This window comes from Callorhinus ursinus, unplaced genomic scaffold, assembly GCF_003265705.2.
Source record: "Callorhinus ursinus isolate GAN/ISIS: 27379988/994484 unplaced genomic scaffold, GSC_fseal_2.0 scaffold8, whole genome shotgun sequence".
In the NCBI taxonomy this organism is placed as follows: Eukaryota; Metazoa; Chordata; class Mammalia; order Carnivora; family Otariidae; genus Callorhinus; species Callorhinus ursinus.
In genome coordinates this window covers 70,450,355-70,472,813 of record NW_027397070.1, presented here as the reverse complement: position 1 = coordinate 70,472,813, position 22,459 = coordinate 70,450,355, and the positions used below count along the sequence as shown (strand labels likewise).

Sequence of the window (22,459 nt, the reverse complement as noted above, 5' to 3'; positions counted from 1 at the left end):
GAGCCTTCTGGCCCTTTCTCTGCGTCCTCGCCAACACTTCTTGTTTCTTTTGTTGTTAATTTTAGCCCTTCTGACTGGTGAGCATGCTCTACCGACTAAGCCAGCCAGGTACCCCGTCTTCTGTCTTTCTTCAGCCAACTTCTCTTTTTTTTTTTTTTTTAAGATTTTATTTATTTATTTGAGAGAGAGAGAACGAGAGATAGAGAGCATGAGAGGGAAGAGGGTCAGAGGGAGAAACAGACTCCCTGCTGAGCAGGGAGCCCAATGTGGGCCTCGATCCCGGGACTCCAGGATAATGACCTGAGCCGAAGGCAGTCGCTCAACCAACTGAGCCACCCATCAGCCAACTTCTCTTAGAAAGCAAGTGGGAAGAACTGTAAATCCTGCCTTGCTGGGAGCTAGATAGGTTAATTTTTGTTCAGGGAAGACTTAGACAAGAGGAATTTTAGAAAAACTTCGTTTACAGATCTTCAGTTTGGGGATCTTGAGCAGCCCTGGGAGGTGTTAACTGGTATTCTTTGGAGACAGGTCTGGTTATGCAACCCACAACCCTTCCAACTGCCCTTCCTTACCCTGGAGACTCATCACATAGTCAAGGAAAGGCACTGAGGAATTCTGTAGTCAAACACAGTTCTTCTTATTTAACCCCGCATCTCCTAAATACAGCTCATGGAACCTTCTTTTGTGGAATACCCATTAGAATTTGGGATGTGCTAGTGTTTTGTGGAACTCAATTTGAAAAGTGCTAGTCTGAAGATCAAGACCTGAGATGAGATCAAGAGTCAAATGCTTAACTGACTGAGCCACCCAGGCGCTCCTACTTTTCTTTCTTGTAATGCAGGCCAATCGTGAGACTTGGCTTCTGTCCTGGTGTTTGCGGCAGACTGGCTTATCATATGCAGATTTCCCTATGTACTAATGGAATAGTCTTAATACTGAAATAATAATACCCAATTGCCCAAAGCTTTCTTTGTTTTTGTGGTGGTTGTTTGTTTCTGTGTTGGTGTAATATAATGCCAGGACCAAGCTGACCTTTGAACAACACAGGCTTGAACTGTGGGTCCATTTATATATAAAGTAAACATGCCCATGTGACCTGCTCCAAGATCAGAAACAGCATTACCAGTACCCTGGGAGTCCCCGTGGGTCCATTCCAACGACGCCACCTCTTAAGGGTAATCGCTGTTCTGACTTCTAATGCCACAGATTTGTCTGTTTTAATATCTTTATTGAGATGTAATTTACAATCTATAAAGTTCACCCATTTGAAGTGTACAATTCAATGATTTTAGGTATTTTTTACTGAGCTGTGCAACAACCATCAGGAGAATCTGTTAAAACGTTTTCATCATCCCCAGAAAGCATCTGTACCCATTAGCAGTCACTCCCCATTCTTCCCCGCCCTCCCAACCCAGGCAACCACTATAATCTACTCCCTGTGTGTATGGATTTGCCTATTCTGACCATTTCATATAAATGACTTTGTGTTTGGCTTCTCTTATAATGTTTTCAAGGTTCATCCATGATGTAGCTTGTGTCAGGATGTTATTCTTTCTCTGGCTGAATAATACTTCACTGTGTGGATAGACCATATTTTGTTTATCGGTTCGTTTGCTGATGGACATTTGGTTTGCTTCTATCTTTGGCTATTATGAATAATGCTTCTGTGAGCATTTGTGTACAGGTTATTGTTTGGACATAAATGTCCATATCTTTTGAGTATATACCTGGAAGTAGAATTGCTGGGTCATAGAGTAACTCTGTTTAACATCTTGAAGAATTGCTAAACTTTTCCATGGTGGCTGTACCATTTTCCATTCCCACCAGCAGTGGGCCCAGGTTCTCCCTTCTCCACATCCTCTGCCAACCCTTGTTAGCTTACTTTTTTTTTCTTTTTAGAGAATTTATTTATTTATTTGACAGAGAGAGAGATAGCGAGAGAGGGAACACAAGCAGGGGGAGTGGCAGAGGGAGAAGCAGGCTTCCCGTGGAGCAGGGAGCCCGATGCGGGGCTCGATCCCAGGATCCTGGGATCATGACCTGAGCTGGAGGCAGACGCTTAACGACTGAGCCATCCAGGTGCCCCGTTAGCTTACTTTTTGACTCTAGCCATTCTAGTGGGTGTGAAGTGGTATCTTATGTTTTGTTACTATAAATTTTCTTGTAAATTATTTTTATTCCACAGATTGCCATTTGCTTTAAGATGATATTAAACAAAAATACTTAGTTTTTAATTTCATAATCCATTTTCCTTGAAGGAACTATGAGAAAAATATCCCATTATTCCTTAAATTGTTTTCAATTAATTATTTTTTTGTAAAAACAATACAATTACCAAGTATAACCTAAAAAAAGCATAGATGGTTATATGGTGAAAAGTAGGTCTCCTTTTCTGCTCCTATCCCCAGCCATCTAGATTTCCTCCCCTGAGGTGACCACTGTTGGCACTTTCTTTTTTTTTTTTTTTAAGATTTTATTTATTTATTTGAGACAGAGAGAATGAGAGAGAGAGAGCACATGAGAGGGGAGAGGGTCAGAGGGAGAAGCAGACTCTCTGCCGAGCAGGGAGCCCGATGCGGGACTCGATCCTGGGACTCTAGGATCCTGACCTGAGCAGAAAGCAGTCGCTTAACCAACTGAGCCACGCAGGCGTCCTGTTGGCACTTTCTTACGTTCCTTCTAGTTCCTTCTGTGTCTGGATGAGCATAAGTGTGTCTGTTTTAGCTTTTTTTTATTGCTGCTATAATAAATTGTCACAAAATCAGTGGCTTAAAACAACACAGATTTATGATCTTAGAGTTCTGGAGGTCAGAAGTCTGAAATGAGTCTCACTGGGCTAAAATCAAGTTGCTGGCAGGGCTGCATGCCTTCTGGAGGCTCTGGAGGAGAATCTGTTTCCGAGCCTTTTCCAGCTTCTAGAAGCCACATGCATTCCTAAACCTGTAGCCCCTTCCACATCTCCTAGTCTGATGCTGTCCACTCTGCCATCTCCTGCTGCTTGTAAGGACCTTGTCACTACATTGGGCCTGCCCAGTAAGTTTAGGGTCATTTTCTTATTTTAAGGTCAGCTCATTAGGAACCTTAACAATTCTTTCTGCAGTCTTAATTCCCTCTTGCGGTGTGGCCTAACATTCACAGATTCCAGGGACATGGACACTGTTGGGGGGCGATTCTGCCGGATACCATGTGTATACTTTCCTTCCTTCCTTCCTTCCTTCCTTCCTTCCTTCCTTCCTTCCTTCCTTCCTTCCTTCCTTCCACAAATGTTAACATAGTTGACATGCTGTTCCTTAATTTGTCTTTTTTGTTTAATAATGTATCTGAAAAGGTTCTTCCCTGTCAGAAGCTACAGAGCTACCATATTCCTTGTATCTGCTATATAACATTCCTTTGTATGGCATTTTCATAGTTTACTTAGTCATTTTTTATAGTGTTTCTTCAGGTGCTAGAGTTTTATGTTTTTATGTAGTCAAATAGATCAGTCTTTGCTTCCATTGTTAGAAAATATTTTTCCTTTAATGAAAAAAATGTTTTCCTTAGATTAAAAAAATACTTGTTACATTCTGTTTGTATCTTGGGGCTGCTGCAGAAATTACCACAAGTTTGGGGGCTTAATACAATAGACATTTATTCTCTCCCAGTTCTGGAGGCCAGAAGTCTGAAATCAAGGTGTCAGCAGGACTGTGCTCCCTCAGGTCCTTCCTCTCCCCTTCCAGCTTCCAGCGGCTTCTGGAGGCTTCTGGTGCTCTGCCTCTGTCTTCACATGGCCTCCGCTTCTATGTCTGTGTGTGTCTCTTTCTTTTTTTTATTGTGGTGAAAAACAATGATGTAAATTCTACCCTCTTAATTAATGTTTGAGTGTATGTTATTGCTAACTGTGTGCACGTTTTTGTACAACAAACCTCTAGAACTTTTTTACCTGGCGTGACTAAAACTCCGTACCAGCTGAATCACAATTCCCCATTTCTCCCTTCCTCCCTTGCTGCTGGCAACCACCATTCTGCTCTCTCTGTGTGTCTCTTATAAGGACACTTGCCATTGGATTTAGGGCCCACCTGGATAATCCAGGATGTTCTCATTTCAAGATCCTTCACTTAATTATACCTGCAAAGACCTTCCAAATAAGGTAACAGTCACAGGCTCCAGGGGTTAGGATGAGGGCATATCTTTTTGGGGTCCACCATTCAACTCAGTGCATACTCTCAGTGTTTTTTATCCCCCTTCCTAGAAATCATCTTTGGAAAATAAATTTTTTTGAGAAGCTTTAACAATTATTTCTTCAGTCATCCCCTTCAGGAGTTGTTGAACGTCTCCCATATGTGCAGCACTTGTAGGTTCTTATTTCCTCCTGTGGCAGTTACTACAGTGTGGTGGTGATATGTGGCCTTTTGAATGGTAATAATATGGTGAAATGCTGTTCTTGGGGAGAAGCATTTTTTTCCAATTTCTACAAATATGTAATTACAAATAGAATTTTCGCATTTGCATGGCCCGAAGCTAAGATATTTGAAAATGTACACTGAAATTGATTGTTATTTTGAATAAGATCGTAAAGTAGCATTAAAGTCAACATTACACATATATGAATATTTATAGGTAAGAATAATACCGTACCAAATACTCTGTAACAGTAAAACTGGTTGACGTGTATATTAACACTGTAATGAACTGTTGGGAGAAGCAGTTTGCTCTGTGCCCTGAGCTTCCCTGCAAGTTCTCACTGAGTGCGCCAGATGGCAGAGCTTATCTATCTTCTGTGCTGCTTGTCCAAAAAGTGCTGGGCCATCTGCCCTGGGTTCCTCTCCTGTAAAGCAGTCCATTGCATGTGCACGTGTCATCTGGGCCCATCATGTCACCACCATGAGACTTCGGGGCAGGGGAACGAATGTGAGTATGCTGATGCTTGCTGCACCATGAGTCATAAGGTCCTTTGTCTCTGACCCAAACACTGTGTCTTCTGCCAGTGCTCATTAAACAGTAGTAGGCTAATTTGGAACTTATAAGTAAAATCTCAGACAAATATAAGTTGGTTCTGAAAAATTAAGCATAGATTGAATTTTTGTTACTAAAGTCACTGAATATTGATTTAAAAGATGATTTTTTTTAAAGTGGACTCCATGCCCAGCATGGAGCCCAACGTGGGGCTTGAACTCACGACCCTGATATCAAGACCTGAGCTGAGATCAAGAGTTGCATGCTCTACCGACTGAGCCAGCCAGGCTCCCCAAAAGATGATTTTTCTGTGACATCTTATAAATACAAATTCTCAAAAGTCTATCCTTGTTTCTGTTTTATGACTTATGATATTTATCTATCAGGTATATTAGGGTAATGCTTACTAGGTGCTGCAGTGGATACATAAGACCCCCCAAGTCTCAGGTGCTTTACCCAAGAGAGGTGTTTTTCAGTTCATGTCAAGTTCTGTGTGGGTGCGCCCCCTTGGGAGTCATTCCTGGTAGCTTTTCCATCCTCTTTACCTGCTAAGGTTTCCGGGGGCTTGTCTCTCCTGGCTATAGTCAGAGGGGCGTGAGCATGTGCAGGGGGTTGTGTGAGGGAGGTTGGTTTTCCTTTTTTCTGCCGTCTCTCTTCGTGTGTGCTGTGGCCACTGCAGTGCCTGCCCTTTCCTCTGCTTTTGCTTTGTTACCCTGACTTTTCTGTTGTGGCCAGCTGCAGGCGTACTGACTTTTCTGTTGTGGACAGCTGCAGGCGTACTGACTTTTCTGTTGTGGCCAGCTGCAGGCGTACTGACTTTTCTGTTGTGGCCAGCTGCAGGCGTACCGGAAGAAGGAAGACAGTACAGTGAGCGCTCGTGCGCACCGTCACCTAGTTTCAGCAGGGACGACATTTTGCCATTCTCACCCCTGCCACTTTTTTCCTGGAGTCTATAGATTTTGTTGTTGCTTTTTAATAAAATGGTGCTTCGTTATGGAAAATATCTTAACTTAGGTGATGAGACACTTTTAACCTTACCCCTTAGAGAGAGCCACTTAATGTATTGTCTTTAAGGGAATAACATGGGTCGCTCTTTTTTTTTTTTTTTTTTTTTTGGTGGGAGGGGGGGGGGGGGGGGGGGGGGGGCAGAGAGAAAGAAATTCTCAAGTCGGCTCCATGCCCAGCATGGAGCTTCACGTGGGGCTCAATCCCATGACCCTGAGATCACGACCCAAGCCGAAACTAAGAGTCTGACATTTTAACGGACTGAGCCACCCAGGCACCCCTAATCTGTGTCATTCTTTTAAATATATTCAATATATTCCATTATATGGATAAACCGTACGTAATTTATCTAGTTCCACATGGGGGAGCATCAGTTTTTCCCTATTAAATAACGTTGAACTAACATCCTCATATCATACCTACCTAAGTGTTTTTTACGGGATAAGTTCTCAGAATTGCTGTGTCAGAGGGTATGAATGTCTTACAGATGTAACGGGTATTGTCAGATTGCCCTCCAAGTGACTATGCCAGTGTACACGTTCAGCAGTGGCAAATGGGACGGTACAGGAGCATTTTAAAGCAAATCCCACACGTCTTACCATTTCATGGGGCAATACTTCAGTATTTCTTGCTAACAGATAAGGACTTTTTTCATTTTTATACGTATTTCTAAAAAATATTATCACTTCTAGCTTTTCCGCCCGCTCCCCCCTCCCCCCGAGTGCCGCTCCGGCTGCACCGCACTCGCTCAGAGCTCCCGGCTTCTGCTAAGGTAGTGCCGCTGTCGTCTCTCTCCAGCCGTCGTCATGATCATCTACCGGGACCTCATCAGCCATGGTGAGATGTTCTCCGACATCTACAAGATCCGGGAGATCGCGGACGGGCTGTGCCTGGAGGTGGAGGGGAAGATGGTCAGTAGGACAGAGGGTAACATTGATGACTCGCTCTTTGGTGGAAATGCTTCGGCTGAAGGCTCGGAGGGCGAAGGTACCGAAAGCACAGTAATCACTGGTATTGATATTGTCATGAACCATCACTGGCAGGAAACCAGCTTCACAAAAGAAGCCTACAAGAAGTACATCAAAGATTACATGAAATCAATCGAAGGCAAACTTGAAGAACAGAGGCCAGAAAGAGTAAAGCCTTTTATGACAGGGGCTGCAGAACAAATCAAGCACATCCTTGCTAATTTCAGAAACTACCAGTTCTTTATTGGTGAAAACATGAATCCAGATGGCATGGTTGCTCTGCTGGACTACCGTGAGGATGGTGTGACCCCATATATGATTTTCTTTAAGGATGGTTTAGAAATGGAGAAATGTTAACGAATTCGGTTGCCCTAATGGGCTGCTCCTCTTCATCCACACGACACCAGGACTTAGACAGATGGGACTGATGGCATCTTGAGCTCTTCATTTGTTTTGACCCTGATTTATTTGGAGTGGAGGCATTGTTTTTAAGAAAAAAACATGTCATGTAGGTTGTCTAAAAATAAAATGCATTTAAACTCAAATAAAATATTATCACTTCTAAAAAAAAAATAGTGTCTTCTATTGTTGGTTTGTTCAAATCAGAACTCACACAGGCATTACAAATGTGTCCTAAGAGAGGCGTTGAAGGGGATGGCCTCCTTTGGAGTTGTGCTGTTTTAAAAGCCTGCTCTGTGCTTATGTAGGTTTGGGACCCCGAGGTGACGGGCTTTTTGTGGTCCAGGTCTGCTTAATAGGTTTCTGATCTGTTTGCTTCTGGGCAGCTCCACACTCAAGGTTCTTTCCTAGACATAGTTTGAAATGCTGCCCTATTTGTTTTTGGCCTTGCTTTCTGTGTCTCGTCCCGATTTCTGGGACATTCCTCGAAGCTCTCTGAAGCCAGTGCCTGGCTGGGGTGGGGCACGGCTGCCTTTCTGTGATCTTGGTGCCAGGCCGAACCATGTGTGCCACTGGGAAGTCTCACAGACTGCTTCTGTCGACATCATTTTGCAGTCTTACTCTCCTATTATTTGGACTGAAGAAACTTTTTCAACCCAGTAAGACTTTTCCTTTCTGGGCTTTTCCTCATTCCTTTCATTTCTGCTTGAAAAGTAGCATTTCTCCCCTGAGCTTGTTGTTGTCTTGAACTCTTCTGCCGAGGCAGTGAGTAGTCAACACACCCTACCACCCTGCCCCTTCCCACGCTTTCCAGAAGCCGGCAGGCCCAGGAGACGCTGCTCGGTGAGAGGCAGCAGTCACCGCAGGTGGGACTTGGGACTTCGCCATGACACGCCAGGCTCTGCAGCACCCCAGCCTGCGGTCTGCTGCCTGACTGCATTTTTTAGGGGTTTTGTTCCCAGCACGTTACCTCGAGATACTCATTCCTGCATCTGTCAGGGTTTGGTCTGGAAAACAGGCACTGCTCTAGGTATTTCAAGCAGGATGGGCTTTAACCAATGACTCAGAGGCTGTGAGACCATTACAGTGCTGGAGTGACAGTGGCGGCGGCGGCGGCAAAGCCAGGGAAGCTGCTGGCAGCTTCCGGAAAATCAGGAAATGCAGGAATGACAGGAACCTGCCGCAGATCAGCTGGGCCTCCCGAAGGACCCCGAGGCTGATGTTCAGGAGGATGCTCTCTCGGAGGCTGGAGGCTGCTGGTGCAAGATTGCACCTGCCCAGAGCCAGAGCCCTGCCTCGGGTGCTTCTGCCAGAGTCCCCTCCGGCCTCCACCGCTCGGGTCGTCTGCTTTGCAGCGCTTGCAGGGGAGCTCGGCCTCTCCCCGCTGGCGGGATTCGGCCGGGAGCTTCCCTGCTGGACAAGGGGGAGCACAGCCTGGGAGGAAACGGTGCTTGGTGCTCGGTGCCAACACACAGCCTAGCTGCCTTTTTCTTTTTTTTTAAGATTTTATTTATTCATTTTAACAGAGACAGAGACAGCGAGAGAGAGAACACAAGCAGGGGGAGTGGGAGAGGGAGAAGCAGGCTTCCCGTGGAGCAGGGAGCCTGAAGTAGGGCTTGATTCCAGGACCCTGGGACCATGACCTGAGCTGAAGGCAGATGCTTAATGACTGAGCCACCCAGGTGCCCTTTTTTTTTTTCAATGTGAGAAAATCCTGTTTACTTGTTTTTCCAGTTGCATTGAGAAATAATCGGCACACATCACTGTGTGGTTTTAAGGCGTACAGCATGATGGTTTGGTTTACATATATTGTGAGACGATGACCACAATAGGTTCAGCTAACACCCGTCTTCTCCTGAAGATACGATATAAAGAAAAAAGGAAACAAAATTTTCTCCTTGTGACCAGGACTCTTAGGACTATTCTCTGACCGACTTTCCCGTATGTCATACGGCGGAGTTAGCTGTGGTCAGTCAGCTTGTGGCGTGTTCCATCCCTGGGACTTACTTATCTTGTAACTGGAAGTGTGTCCCTCTTGACTCTCTTCTCTCCTTTCCCTCTGCTGGCGGCTTCCCTTGAGCTGAGGGGAGCCCCGAACCTTAGAAACCATGGAGTAACGGTCCCCCACGTGTCGGCGTTGTGTTACCCTATCGTCTAGGTAAAAAAGCTTGCTGTCTGGAAGTGAGTACAGAGTATACGCACACGTAAATTTTATCTGTGTAATTATTTTCATTCGTAGACTATAAAGCAATTGTCAAAATAGGAGAGGGAACGTTTTCTGAAGTTATGAAGATGCAGAGCCTGAGGGACGGAAGCTACTACGCGTGCAAGCAGATGAAGCAGCACTTTGAAAGGTAGGCGGGCAGACAGTCTTCGCCACTCAACCAGCTACAGGTTTAGAGCAAGAAGGGCCACTTAGCAATAGTGGGAAAAGTGTATTCATGTAATAACAGGGGATATACAGTCAGCTTTCTCTGGGCAGGGGATTGGGGCTAACTTTATGTTTATGATACTATTCGTGTTTATGATTTTATATGTTTATGAAAACTGTTATGTTTATGATTTTATTCTGGTCCAGGCTTACTGTGATATCAGTGGGTCACAAAACATTTAAATTGTAAAAGTATGCCTCACTTTAAACAGCCTATACGTTCCTGAAAGTTGTATGTCGGACTTTTATAACTGAAACCTTTAGTCTCAATATATTAGAGGTGCTTATGATTTAATTAATTGTGAATCAGTTAATATATTGGAAAACAATTTCCAGTTAGGGTTGGAAAATTTATTCCCTGAAATTTTCAGGATCAGTTGCCGCTTGTGGAGAGTGGAGCTCTCTTGTTCTAGGTTCTGGGAGGACTGCTGTGGCTTTGGCCCTCAGAGCAGTCTCTTAAAATTCCTCAACTTTGCAGCTTCTTAACATAGGGCACTAACGAGTCAGACACCAGACGTGACTAGGAAGCTCTGTCAGAATAATGAAGCAGATGCTGGCCTCACGGCAACTGGGAAGCTTTCAGAAGAGAGACATGAAGCTCAGCCTTTGTTTAACAGCAAAGGAATTGAAGTCTCTAAATAGTAAAAGCTAGTTGTAAAAAAAACACAGTCATTCCCCCACATCGACACAGCCCTCTGAAGTGTTTTGGAGTATAAACCTTGATTTCAGACTCTTAGTACAAAAAAGCGTTTCTCAGATCAGAAAGGAGTTCTGGGCCGTTAGTCATGTCAGAGAGTATGGAGAACAGTAATGTCATCTTCATGACCTCCCCATGGGGTGTCTGTAACCATCCCTGGTTTGCACACGAGGAGAGGTGCTTAGAGATCTGAAGTAGCCTGACAGTCGTCACTATAGGTCACCAGGTGGGCAGAGCTGTATTTGAATCATCCAGATTTCATCAGGCCAGAATCCTCCCCCTTTGCTGCGTAACGCATAAGGTTGTTTACCTGCCACTGCCAAGACTCTGAAGTCACTGCGTCTTCGGCTTTTCCTCTGTTGCTCGCTTCTTCCTCTGTGTATTCTGCATTCTCTAGGTTCCTCTACCTTTATACCTTCCGATGGAGAATTTGATGCACAGTGTACTGATTACCCCATACCTAAAGAGCACACTTCCTGAAACAGCCACCTCTGAGAGATGCACCACAAACCCAGAGTAGCAGAGAAAGGACTTCAAGCCGCGGGGTGGGATGCATTTGCACCCTAGGAGAGGACTGGGTCCCCATCAGATCCCACCGTCAGGGTCAGGGGTGGATGTACTTATAGACAACAGGGCTCGCTAGCTGTTGTTTTTGTGAAGAGGGAGATATAAACAGTGGGTGGGACAAATAGCCTGCAGACTTGAGGCATTTCTGGGCTTGTTTGGATGTCAGAGGAACGTGCAGTCGTGCTCACTCTGTTGAGCCGGCCGTCAGGAGAAATCACACTTGGGCGTGAGTGAGACTTCAGGAAGGTAGAGGTATCTGTAATGCATTATAGAAAGGTTTCCATCAAAGAACCCATCCTTTGAGGGGCAGGGAACGCTCAGTTTTATCTGGAGAAGTACCTTCTTGTGACCTCGGTCCGTCAGGAGAATGTGGTCACCTAAGGGACGTGGTTTCCTAGGGGTGAGGTGCATTCCGGATTCACCAGCTGCCGGGTTCCGGACACGCCAACAGCGCCTTGTCTACTGAGCCTTGGTCCCCTGGTGGTGAGGTGCTTGAGGACTAAGCGAGGGAATGAACAGGGAGTTGGGAGGGAGGGGCGGCACATGGCAACCGTTCAGTGAGTGGTAGCCTTCGTTACTGTGGGTGTGGCCGTTTGTTGTGTTTCAGAAACAGTTAGTGCTCTTTGTCCTCACTTGAAAAATGATTGATTAGAACACATGTTTTTCTTTTAAAAACCTGTAATAAGTAAAGGTTTTCAATAAAATACCACTGAATCAGAGTTACTTTTTATTTTTGTTTTGTTTGCTTATTTATTTAGTAACCTGTACACCCAACATGGGGCTTGAATTCGTGACCCCAAGATCAAGAGTTCCATGCTCCATGGACAGAGCAGCCAGGCTTCCCAGTGTTACTTTTCTATAAAGTTTGTGTATGTTTAGGGGATTATGAACAGGCTTTAGTTTCTGTTGTATAAATCACAATTTCATGTATTGGCTTTACTTAAAAGGAACTACACTTACTCTGGGCTAGTGGAATTTTGTTGCTGTTTGATGTATGGAGTCAGTGATAGTCTCAAGCTGGTTTTGACAGGTATCTGCCAGCTGTGTAATCCAAACCTCAGAGAAATTGGGTTTTGGGTTTGTTCACGTGAGTTCTAATTTGCTCTTGATACATATGTTCAAAACTGTAGGAGATTTGGGCGCCTGGGTGGCTCAGTTGGTTAAGCGACTGCCTTCGGCTCAGGTCATGATCCTGGAGTCCCTGGATCGAGTCCCGCATCGGGCTCCCTGCTCGGCGGGGAGTCTGCTTCTCCCTCTGACCCTCCCCCCATCTCATGTGCTTTCTCTCTCATTCTCTCTGTCTCTCAAATAAATAAATAAAATCTTTAAAAAAAAAAAACTGTAGGAGATTATAACCCAATACTACCATTGTTTATTTCATAATTGTTCCAGCTTAGATTATTCCAGCTGTGGCTTTGGGAGCTCTCTCGGGTTGGCTTCCGTGTTCTTTTGATAAGCTCCATGCTTTTTCTTTTCTTTTCCTTTCCTTTTTTAACACTTTAATTTTTGGCACTACAAGATTCTCTAGGCCCATGTATTTTTCCTGCCCCTAGAATCATCCATTTCTCTAAGGAGTCCTGGTTCCTTTTATTGGAGAAGGGTATTTAGAAAACAAGATCTTCACACTAGGTGTGCTTATTGCTCCTGGAATGTCAATCTCTCTAGACTCAGCAGACAGAGCTAATATGTATACTGATCTGTATGTACACACATCTCTCTCTTTTTCTCTCTCTACCCTCCCATCTGCCTTTTTTTTTTTTAAGGATTTTATTTATTTATTCATGAGAGACAGAGAGAGAGGGACAGAAGCAGGTTCCCAAGGAGCAGGGAGCCCGATGCAGGACTCGATCCAAGGACCCTGGGATCATGACCTGAGCCAAACGCAGACACTTAACCATCTGAGCCACCCAGGCACCCCCCATCTGCCTTTTCAAATAACCATGAGTCCATACTGATAAATAAATGAGTAAATAAATAAATTGGGACAAGGGGACAATTCTTCCTTACAGAAGAATTCCAGTTAATAAATATAGAAGGAATGAGGGAAATAGAAAATCATCAGTAGAATAGCAGTAATAATTTCTGCAGGGAAGATAAGCTGATGGATACTAAAATTAGTAGGTGATGGGACACCTGGGTGGCTCAGTAGTTAAGCTTCTGCCTTCAGCTCAGGTCGTGATCCCAGGGTCCTGGGATTGAGCCCCGCATCAGGCTCCTCGCTCAGTGAGGAGCCTGCTTCTCCCTCTGCCTGCCACTCCCCTTGCTTATGCTCATTCTCTCTCTGACAAATAAATAAATCAAATCTTAAATAAAATAAAATTAGTAGGTGAAACTTTAAAGAGAACAGGATTTCTGCATAGCCTCCAGTGATTTCCCCCCTATTTTTTAATTACTGTGGTGGTTTTAACATATGTCCACAAATGATTTGGTATTCCTTCCTTTGGGAGGTGGGGCTTAATTCCCTGGCCTTTGAGTGTGGGCTACACTTGCTTCTAAGGGATAGAAAGTAGGAAGGGAAAGATAGTAACTTTACAGTGAAAAACCTGGAATATACCACCTTAACTAAATGATTAACACCATCAGTAATAAGACATGTTGATGTCATGTACTTTATGATATAATGGGTTTGAAAGAGCAAGCATATCACCTCAATGGTGTTCTTTCCCAAAGATCCATAATCTCAGTTTAATTACAAGAATACATCCGACCAGCCCAAATTAAGGGGCATTCTACAGAATACCTGGGGGTACCCCTTAAAACTGTCAAGGTAGTAAAAAACAAAGACAGGCAGTATCACAGACTGGCGGTGAGTATGGGAACATGACAACTTAATTGTAAAGAGGTATCCTGGGTCCTGGAAGAGAAAAAGACATTCACGGAAAAACTGGGGAAATCCAAAACTTTATAGTTAATAGAACTGTACCAATGTTAATTTTTTAGTTTTGATAAATCTTGCATAAAGTGTTAACATTAGGGGAAGCTGGGTTACGGGAACTTCCTGTACCGTCTTGTTAACTCTTCTGTTAGTCTAAAATGATTTCAAAGTAAAAAACAAATCAAAATAAACAAAATTAACCATTGGTGATCTGGAATGACTCCTATTGCTCCTAAGCTCCCTCCATTGGTAAAGGTATTGCTGTTATTTCTGACTTACAGGAAGAAATGACCTTACAGTTTCTAGAAGAAAGTTCTAGAAGAAAGCTGCTTTGGGGGTCATTTCTAGGAAGGAGATTGCTAATAATTTGTGGGATGCTCCAGTGGCACTGATACTTGATCCACAAATTTAATGTTCTTTTGTTTTTTTAACCATGAAAATAATATCTCTAGCTTTTGGAGTCCTGGAGTATCTATCAGCATTATTAAACAATTTAATCTTATTCACTTGAAGAATAATTTTAGGTTCTTTAAAAATCCGTTTCTGCTGATTTATCCTCATCTAAGTAAATCCTCAGAGTCACCTTGCACAGTTGTGTGGGTGGATAAGAAACGAGAAGCAGTAACAGGAAAATCACACTGAGTCACACGGGCAGAATGAGGTTGGTATTTGGAGCTTCTGACTCCACCTCCTCCAGGTTTTACTTCTATCCCTTTCCTTTCACTCTTACGGAAATAGAAATGGACAGCGTTTGCAATAATAATTGCACCTGGACGTCCAGGTGAGGCCAGAGAAGCCGGTTCGTTAGTACTGGGTCAGCAGGATACTTTCAGCTTCTGAGGCTTGTTCTCCAGAGTGGCTCAGAGCCTCATTTGGGGATAAGTGAGTTACTTGCAGGAGGCCTGCCACGTGACCCAGTCCTTTGGATACCTGGTTTCCGCCTGGACTCCCACAAGTGCAACAGTTAATTAGAGGCCCCCCCCTTATTTTTTTGCTATGATTGTATTCTATGTTCTTCCTATAGAAATACTGTAAAGAGACGGAATGGGTTTCTTAAAAAAAAAAAAAATCCATAGTCTTGATTTTTGTAGGATCTCTCTAGTGTCCTGAAGCAATAAGACTCATACATATGGGCTACTCCTAGTCGGCACAGGGCCGACCTCAGGCTCTGAAGTTTTGTGACCTTGGACGATTCCTCAATCTCTCTGTCTTAGTTGCTTTGTATATACCATGTAGATGTCTACCAAGGATCTACCTCCTAGGATCCTTGTGAGGGTTAAGTCAGGTGGCACTCAGCACCGTGCTTGTGCTGTGATCCATAGGCCTGGATCAACCTGCCATGTAACAGTGCGGGTGAGTGGGGTTTGAAGACTAGAACAGTGAAGGGGGGGCGAGAGCACGAATCATGACGAAGATGACAGCAGTTGTTCATCAAGCGTCTGGCGCTGTGCCCAGTGCCGGGTGAATTATGTACATAAAGCACTGAATCCTCACTGCAGCCCTAGGAGCAAGATGCTGTCGTTGCCTTAGGGAAGCCTGGTTGGAGAGCCAAGCTCCCTCAACTGTCTGGTGTCACTGAGCTGGGAAGCATTAGAGCCCAGTGTGGGACCCAAGTCTGTGTAGGTCCGGGGCCTGTGTTCTTTGCAGCAGTCTGGGCCGCTGCAGAAGGTCCGGTCTTGGCTTGGCACACAGTTTTTCTCACGTCACATCACTGCATGGTCCTCAAATTACTTTGACAAAAATAAAGTCTGCTTTGTAAGGTTATAAATAAAAACAAAGGCAAGAAATTCATGTCACTTTAAAAGCTCTTTTACTTAAAAAGAATATAATTGTGGAAAATTTCAAAGGTATACAAAGTAAACAGAACAGTATAACGAACCCCAGGTGTCTGGCAGCCAGAATCAACACGCCTGTGATGTTTATTTGCTGTGCATCTCCAGCAGGCCTCCTTCCCCACTTGCTTGTTAGGATACAGGTCTTTTTTTTAAGGCAAAATTTGCATATGTTAAAATGCACATTTCTTTATAATTTTGGCAAACGGATAGTCTCATGTAATTAAGAGCTAGAACATTTTTGTCACCTATAAAGCTCCTTCATGGCAGTTCACCCCCATCCAGGCAGTCACTATTCTGGGTTTTTCCCTTTATCCTCTTCTAGAAATTCCTACTAAATAGAATCACCAGAAGTGAAAGCCCTGAATGTACTTTCTTGACCAGCTCTGTTAGCTCAGCATGAAGTCTTTGAGATTCATTCACCCTGTTCTGGTAGTTTATACCTTTTTACTACCTAGTAACACACAATCTGTTTATCCATTCTCCTGTTGTTGGACTTTTACTGGTTTTGGTTTGAGGCTGCTATGAATAAATCTGCTGTTAAAACTCATGCACAAGGGGTGCCTGGGTGACTCAGTCAGTTAAGTGTCTGCCTTTGGCTCGGGTCATGATCCCAGGGTCCTGGGATTGAGTCCCGCATCAACTTCCCCGCTCAGGGGGACGTCTGCTTCTCCCTCTGCCTGCCTTCCTCCTGCTTGTGCTCATATGCTCTCTCTCTCTCTCTCTCTCTCTCTCTTGTTCTCTCTCTCTGACAAGTAAATAAATAAATAAAATAAATCTTAAAAAAAAATATTGTACAAGCCTTGTTGGGATCTAGGTTTTCATTTTTCTTACACAGTTACCTAGAATAGAATCGCTGGATCAAAGGATAGGTGTTTCAGTGTTTAAGAAACTGCCAAGCCTTTTTCCAAAGTGATTATACCTGTTTCCATCCCCACCAGCAAAGAATGAGAGTTGCAGTAGCTCTGCATCCTCCCAGCATTTGGTGTTGTTAGTCTTAAATGTTAGCCACCCTGGTGAGTGGTATCTTACTTTGGTTTAGTTCCCGTGGCCCTGATGGCTAGTGATGATGGATACTCACTCGTGTGCTTATCAGCCACTCATGGACCTTCTTTTGTGAAACGTGTGAGAGTATTTCTTTCTTAAATGTTGGAAATAATTCACCTGTGAAATCACCTGGGCCTAAGTTTCCTTCGTGGGGAAGCTTCACCCCCACCGCGATGGTACCATGGTGTATCCGACCCATGGAATGTTAAGGAGTCAGGTAGAACCTTATAAGGTTTTCAGAGCTTCATTGAGATATAATTTACAAATCCTAAAATCCATCCACTATAAGGAAAGTTATACAGTTGTGCAACTATCACCATAATCCCATTTTAGAACACTTCCATCAGCTGTGAGGAGGCTTTTGATAACAAATTCCGTTTCTTTGGTAAACATAGGGCTACTTTGATATTCAGTTTTGTGTCAGATTTGGTAATTATGGTTTTCAAGGAATTTGTCTATTTAAATTGCCATATTTATTGGCATATGGTTCATAATACTCTTATCTTTTTTCAAGAAAGATTTTATTTATTTATTTGAGAGAGAGAGGGAGTAGGAGGAGAGAGAGAGGGAGAAGCAGGCTCCCGGCCGAGCAGGGAGCCCGCTGCAGGGCTCGATCCCGGGACTCTGGGATCATGACCTGAGCTGAAGGCAGGCACTTAACTGGCTGAGCTACCCCGGTGCCCCTCTCTCTTTATCTTTTTGATATCTAATTCTAGTGATGTCCCTCTGTAATTCCGGATATCGTTTGGTGGTGTTAGTGTTTTATATCATTTTTTTCCTCCATTGGTCTTGGTAAGGGTTTATCTGTTTTTTTTTTTTAAAGATTTTTTTATTTTTTGAGAAAGAATATGGTAGAGAGAGAGCATGAGAGGGAAGAAGGTCAGAGGGAGAAGCAGACTCCCTGCTGAGCAGAGAGCCTGATGCGGGACTCGATCCTGGGATTCCAGGATCATGACCTGAGCCGAAGGCAGTTGCTTAACCAACTGAGTCACCCAGACACCCCAAAGGTTTATCAGTTTTATTAATCTTTTCAAAGAACCATCTTTGGGTTTGTTCATTTTCTCTATTATGTCTATTTTCTTTCTTTTTTTCAAAGATTTATTTATTTATTTTAGAGCAGTGGAGGAGTGGGGAGAGAGAGTCCAAAGTGGACTTCTCGCTAAGTGAGAGCCCAAAGCAAGGCTTGCTCTCATGATCCCAAGATCACGACCTGAGCCAAAACCAAGAGTCAGTCGCTCAATCGACTGAGCCACCCAGGCGTCCCTGTTTGTCTGTTTTCTGTGCCATCGATTTCTGCTCTTTATTGTTGCTTTTCTTCTACTTTGGTTTAATTTACTCTTCTTAGTCTACTTTCTTAAGGTGAAAACATAGATAATTGATTTTTAACCATTTCTTCCTTCCTAACATAAGCATTTAAAGCCACAAATACACGTCTAAGACCTGTTTTTCTGCATTCTGTACATCTTGATATGTTGTGTTTTCTTATTGCTTGATTTAAAATGTTTTCTAATTCCTCTCGTGATTTCTTCTTTTTTTTTATAACCTTTGACTCTGTCTTTTTTTTTTTTTAAGATTTTATTTATTTATTTATTTAATTGACAGAGAGAGAGAGACAGAGACAGAGAGAGAGGGAACACAAGCAGGGGGAGTGGGAGAGGGAGAAGCACGCTTCTGGCTGAGCAGGGAGCCCGATGCGGGGCTCGATCCCAGGACCCTGGGATCATGACCTGAGCTGAAGGCAGTTGCTTAACCAACTGAGCCACCCAGGCGCCCCTCTCGTGATTTCTTCTTTACCTGTGGTTTATTTACAAGTGTGTTGTTTAATTTGCAGATATCTGGGGCTTTTCTAGCTAGCTTACTATTGTTGATTTTGAATTTATGTCCCTTGCAGTCAGAGAATGTGTTCTGTAAGTCTTTGTATTTGGAAATTTGTTGAGATTTATCTTTGGGTCCAGCATATTCATCTGGGTGAAGAGCATATTGTACCTCTTGGGTGTTAAATATGGGTGGGATATAAGGTTAGTTAGGTCAAGGTGGTTAACAGTGCTGTTAGGATCTTGTGCATCTTTACCGATTTTCTCAGTGACTGTCCTATCAGTTATGTAGAAGGGTAGTGAAGCTTCCGGCTCTTTCTTCTTTCTGTTGTCAGTCCTCACTTCTTGTATACTGAAGCTCTCTTATTTAGCACATTGTCCTGTCTTTTTGATATACTGCCCCATCATCACGAAGTTGTTATAGCTAGTAGTAATCTTTATTTTGAAATCTACTTTGTCTAATATTAATATAACCGCTTCTTCTTCCCCTTCAGCTTAAGGACTTTCTTCCTACAGATTGAATTGGTTAGGTGAACTTTTCCGTAAAACCTTTCCGGAGCACCTGGGTGGCTCAGTCAGTTAAGCATCCCATTCTTGGTTTGGGTTCAGGTCGTGTTCTGGGTCTGGCTATCAAGCCCTATGGTGTCAGGCTCTGCGCTCAGCGCGGAGTCTGCTCCCCCTCCCCTCTCCCTCTGCTTCTCCACCCCTCATGGATGCTCTCTCTCTTCCTCTCTAAAATAAATCTTAAAAAAAAAACAAACCACTTCCAGTACAATGAAATGTTGAAATTGCATAATTATTTAAAAAACTAAATATTTTTTATTTTTTAGACTTCGACCTGGTAACTATATTTTTTTTCCAGTTGTAGAAAAAATCCATTTATGGTAGTATCATTGATTCTTTTTGGAGCAGAGGCTGCCCGTCCTCCTCTGCCTTCAATTCCATGATTGTTTCTGTCTCCAGTAGGACAGTGAAAACAAACAAAACCCTGAATATCCCCTGACCCAAGATTCAAAGCAACTCCAAGGCAGAGAAAAACAGTTAATTACAGTTTTTTAGATTTTTTTCATGATTTTTGAAAAAGTTTTTATTTATTTATTTATTAGAGAGTGAGAGAGAGGGAGCCCAAGACGGGGTAGGGCCAGAGGGAGAAGCAGACCCCCTGCTGAGTGGGGAGCCCAATGTGGGACTCGATCCCGAGACTCCAGGATCATGACCTGAGCCGAAGGCAGTCGCTTCACCAACTGAGCCACCCAGGCACCCTATTTTATTTTATTTTTTTTTAGAGATTTTATTTATTTATTTGAGAGAGAGAGAGAATGAGAGATAGAAAGCACGAGAGGGAAGAGGGTCAGAGGGAGAAGCAGACTCCCCGCTGAGCAGGAAGCCCGATGTGGGACTCGATCCCGGGACTCCAGGATCATGACCTGAGCCGAAGGCAGTCGCTTAACCAACTGAGCCACCCAGGCGCCCTTTTTTCATGATTTTTAAAAGAGACAACAGAGTTGATTTGTATTTTGTTAAAATAAAAATATTGTTACTTGAGCAAAGGTTAGTGATGCTCAGATGAAAGTGCCTTTCTAAATGTATTAGTTCATTATTTCTGAGTGAAATATCTGTGGAGGCATGAAAGAATTATGTCACAATAAGCAGAATATGTTTCAGGGTATGATAACCAGTTTTCATATTAATGATGAGAAGAGTGGATGGTGATTTGTCTCAGTGACTAGGCTGTTTGACTATCCAGTTCTTTTTTTTTTTTTAAGATTTTATTTATTTGACAGAGAGATAGAGCCAGAGAGCACAGGAGGGGAATGGCAGAGGCAGAGGGAGAAGCAGACTCCCCACTGAGCAGGGAGCCCGATGGGCGACTCGATCCCAGGACCCCGAGATCATGACCTGAGCTGGAGGCAGATGATTAACTGACTGAGCCACCCAGGTGCCCCTTGACTATCCAGTCCTAAAAACTACTTTTTTTCATACAGAGTGTTGAAAAATCAGAACTGTTGCTAGCTCCAATGGTTTCTTGCTCTTTCCAACTAAAGCAGGGCTTCTCAGCCTTGGCACGATTAACATTTGGGCCAGATTATTTGTCATGGGGCCTGTCCTGTGCGTTGTAGGCTATTGAGTGTCCTCCCTGTCTGCCACCATTGAATGCCAGGGTGGAAGAGTATGTTACAGAACCTGTGAGAGTAGAAATATTTCCAGACATCATCAGATATCCCCTGAGGGGCAAGGTCCCTCCCAGTAGAGGCATGACAGGCCCCAGGTAGAGGTGGGGTCTTCAGCAACCTAGTCCTGAGTCAGGGGACGCCCCTCGAGGTGTGGGGCCTTGAGGAAGAGCCTTTGCTGGTCTCTTCCAATGTGGACCCCAGGGACGGGGAATGAAAGATGCTCTGTAATCAGTTGCCTAAGTGCCCCCAAAAGAATGTTCCACTTGACCTTTTTTTCTTTCCCCCTTTTGCCTGATTGGTATCTTTATTCAACTCCCCTGTCCTGGTGAAAAAAAGGTATTTCTATCATGCCACTCAAAGGATGGTCTGGAGTGGTATGTTCTTTGGAACCCTCGTTCTAAGGGATGGTGACTAGATAGTATGTAAGAAGGGATCCTAGGGGAAAAAAAGTTTGGGAAATATTGGTTTAAATAAAGGTAAACTGTTTTCTTTATTTTGTAGGGTTTTTGAAAGCTTTTAATATCAGTGGTAAATTATGGCTCTCCAAAAGGAGCTAGAGTGGGCCTCTGTCAAAATTTTCTGAACATGAAATTCCTTCATAAAGCATTTTCTAGAGAAAGAATGTTCTATGGGATGTATTTGGGAAGCATTGTTCTAAAGGCATTCAGAAGGGGCTGGTTCTGTGGGCCAGAGTTCTGGTGAGGAGCAGGTGGTGGGGTAAGTACTAAGCTGACATAATGAATGGAGGGTGTCATGATCTGGTCTCTGCACACACCAGAATGGCCGTCCATGCCGGTTATTAGAATAGCGAAAGACTCATATTCTGGGTGGTAAATGGCTACCCTGAGCCTCTTGAGTGCTGCCCGCTCCCACCTCCACCCTCCACCTGGCCCTTTGCCCAGCACTCCCCAGACCTCTCCTCTCTCCAGAACTAAAAGGTTCATGCCTGGGTCAACAGGGGCCCCCTCCGTAGTACCTTGCTCCAGTATTATGGGCTGTGTCTTTTCTGGTTGGTTGTTGACCACGGTGCACAAGTGGCTACCATTTTGCACATCATCCTGGGGTTGAGGGAGGCAGTTGGGGAAAATAAATGGAAAAGGAGTCTAAAACTTTTAGTCAGAAATATCCTCACACTCGGGTTGTTCAGCCTTCTCCTATATACCAGGCTCCTGTTTGCTGGCTAGCATGAGAGACTTAAAATACTCACATTGACTTAAGACAGTGATAATACACTATTGGATATAACTGCTCTTTGAAGAACCAAACAAACGCTGAGCTTTACACTGTATGTTAAAAGTTGGTAGAACAGACTTTTGCAGTTCAAAGAAAGATTATTCCCACAGTCTCTTTCCTTGTCTAGGAGATGGAAGTCTCCGGGGGATCGAGTCATTTGATTGGGTGTGACCAGGGGCCCATCCATGGGGAGGCGTGTCTCTTGTAAGGGGTCTGTGGAGAGGGGTGACAGCCAACCTCAGCCCGTCCACTTCTGTTACACTCATATTGGTATGACTTTGGGTGTGAACATGGTGCCGGGCAGATCAGTCTTCATAAAGAAGAGCCAGCAGTAGACACAGCTGCCAAGAGAATACCAGTCATCAGCTGAATGAAATTGAAAACATGTACAGCGTTCGTTAAAGACAAGGAGGAAGGCTGGTCTGTTCGTGGAAATCTGAAATGGGTACTTCAGATGGTATTCATGTTGCTCAGCCTGTTAGTTC

At 43.9% G+C, this 22,459-nt stretch overlaps 2 protein-coding genes across 2 annotated transcripts in view; both read left to right on the top strand.

The window, feature by feature from the left end:
* Window positions 1-22,459, top strand: part of MOK (MOK protein kinase) — a 55,606-nt gene that overhangs the window by 12,013 nt on the left and 21,134 nt on the right. The window contains exon 2 of the mRNA XM_025869335.2: window positions 9,544-9,658. Coding sequence (XP_025725120.1) covers window positions 9,544-9,658 — 115 coding nt within the window. The remainder of the gene's footprint in view (window positions 1-9,543; window positions 9,659-22,459) is intronic.
* On the top strand, window positions 6,729-7,455 carry LOC112822017 (translationally-controlled tumor protein-like). The gene has a single exon (XM_073895902.1). It carries the CDS (start codon window positions 6,744-6,746, stop codon window positions 7,260-7,262), a length of 519 nt encoding a protein of 172 aa, XP_073752003.1. The 5' UTR covers window positions 6,729-6,743; the 3' UTR covers window positions 7,263-7,455.

Coding starts and splice junctions, on each gene's coding strand:
- LOC112822017 (XM_073895902.1), top strand. CDS start 6,744: ATGATCATCTACCGGGACCTCATCAGCCATGGTGAGATGTTCTCCGAC.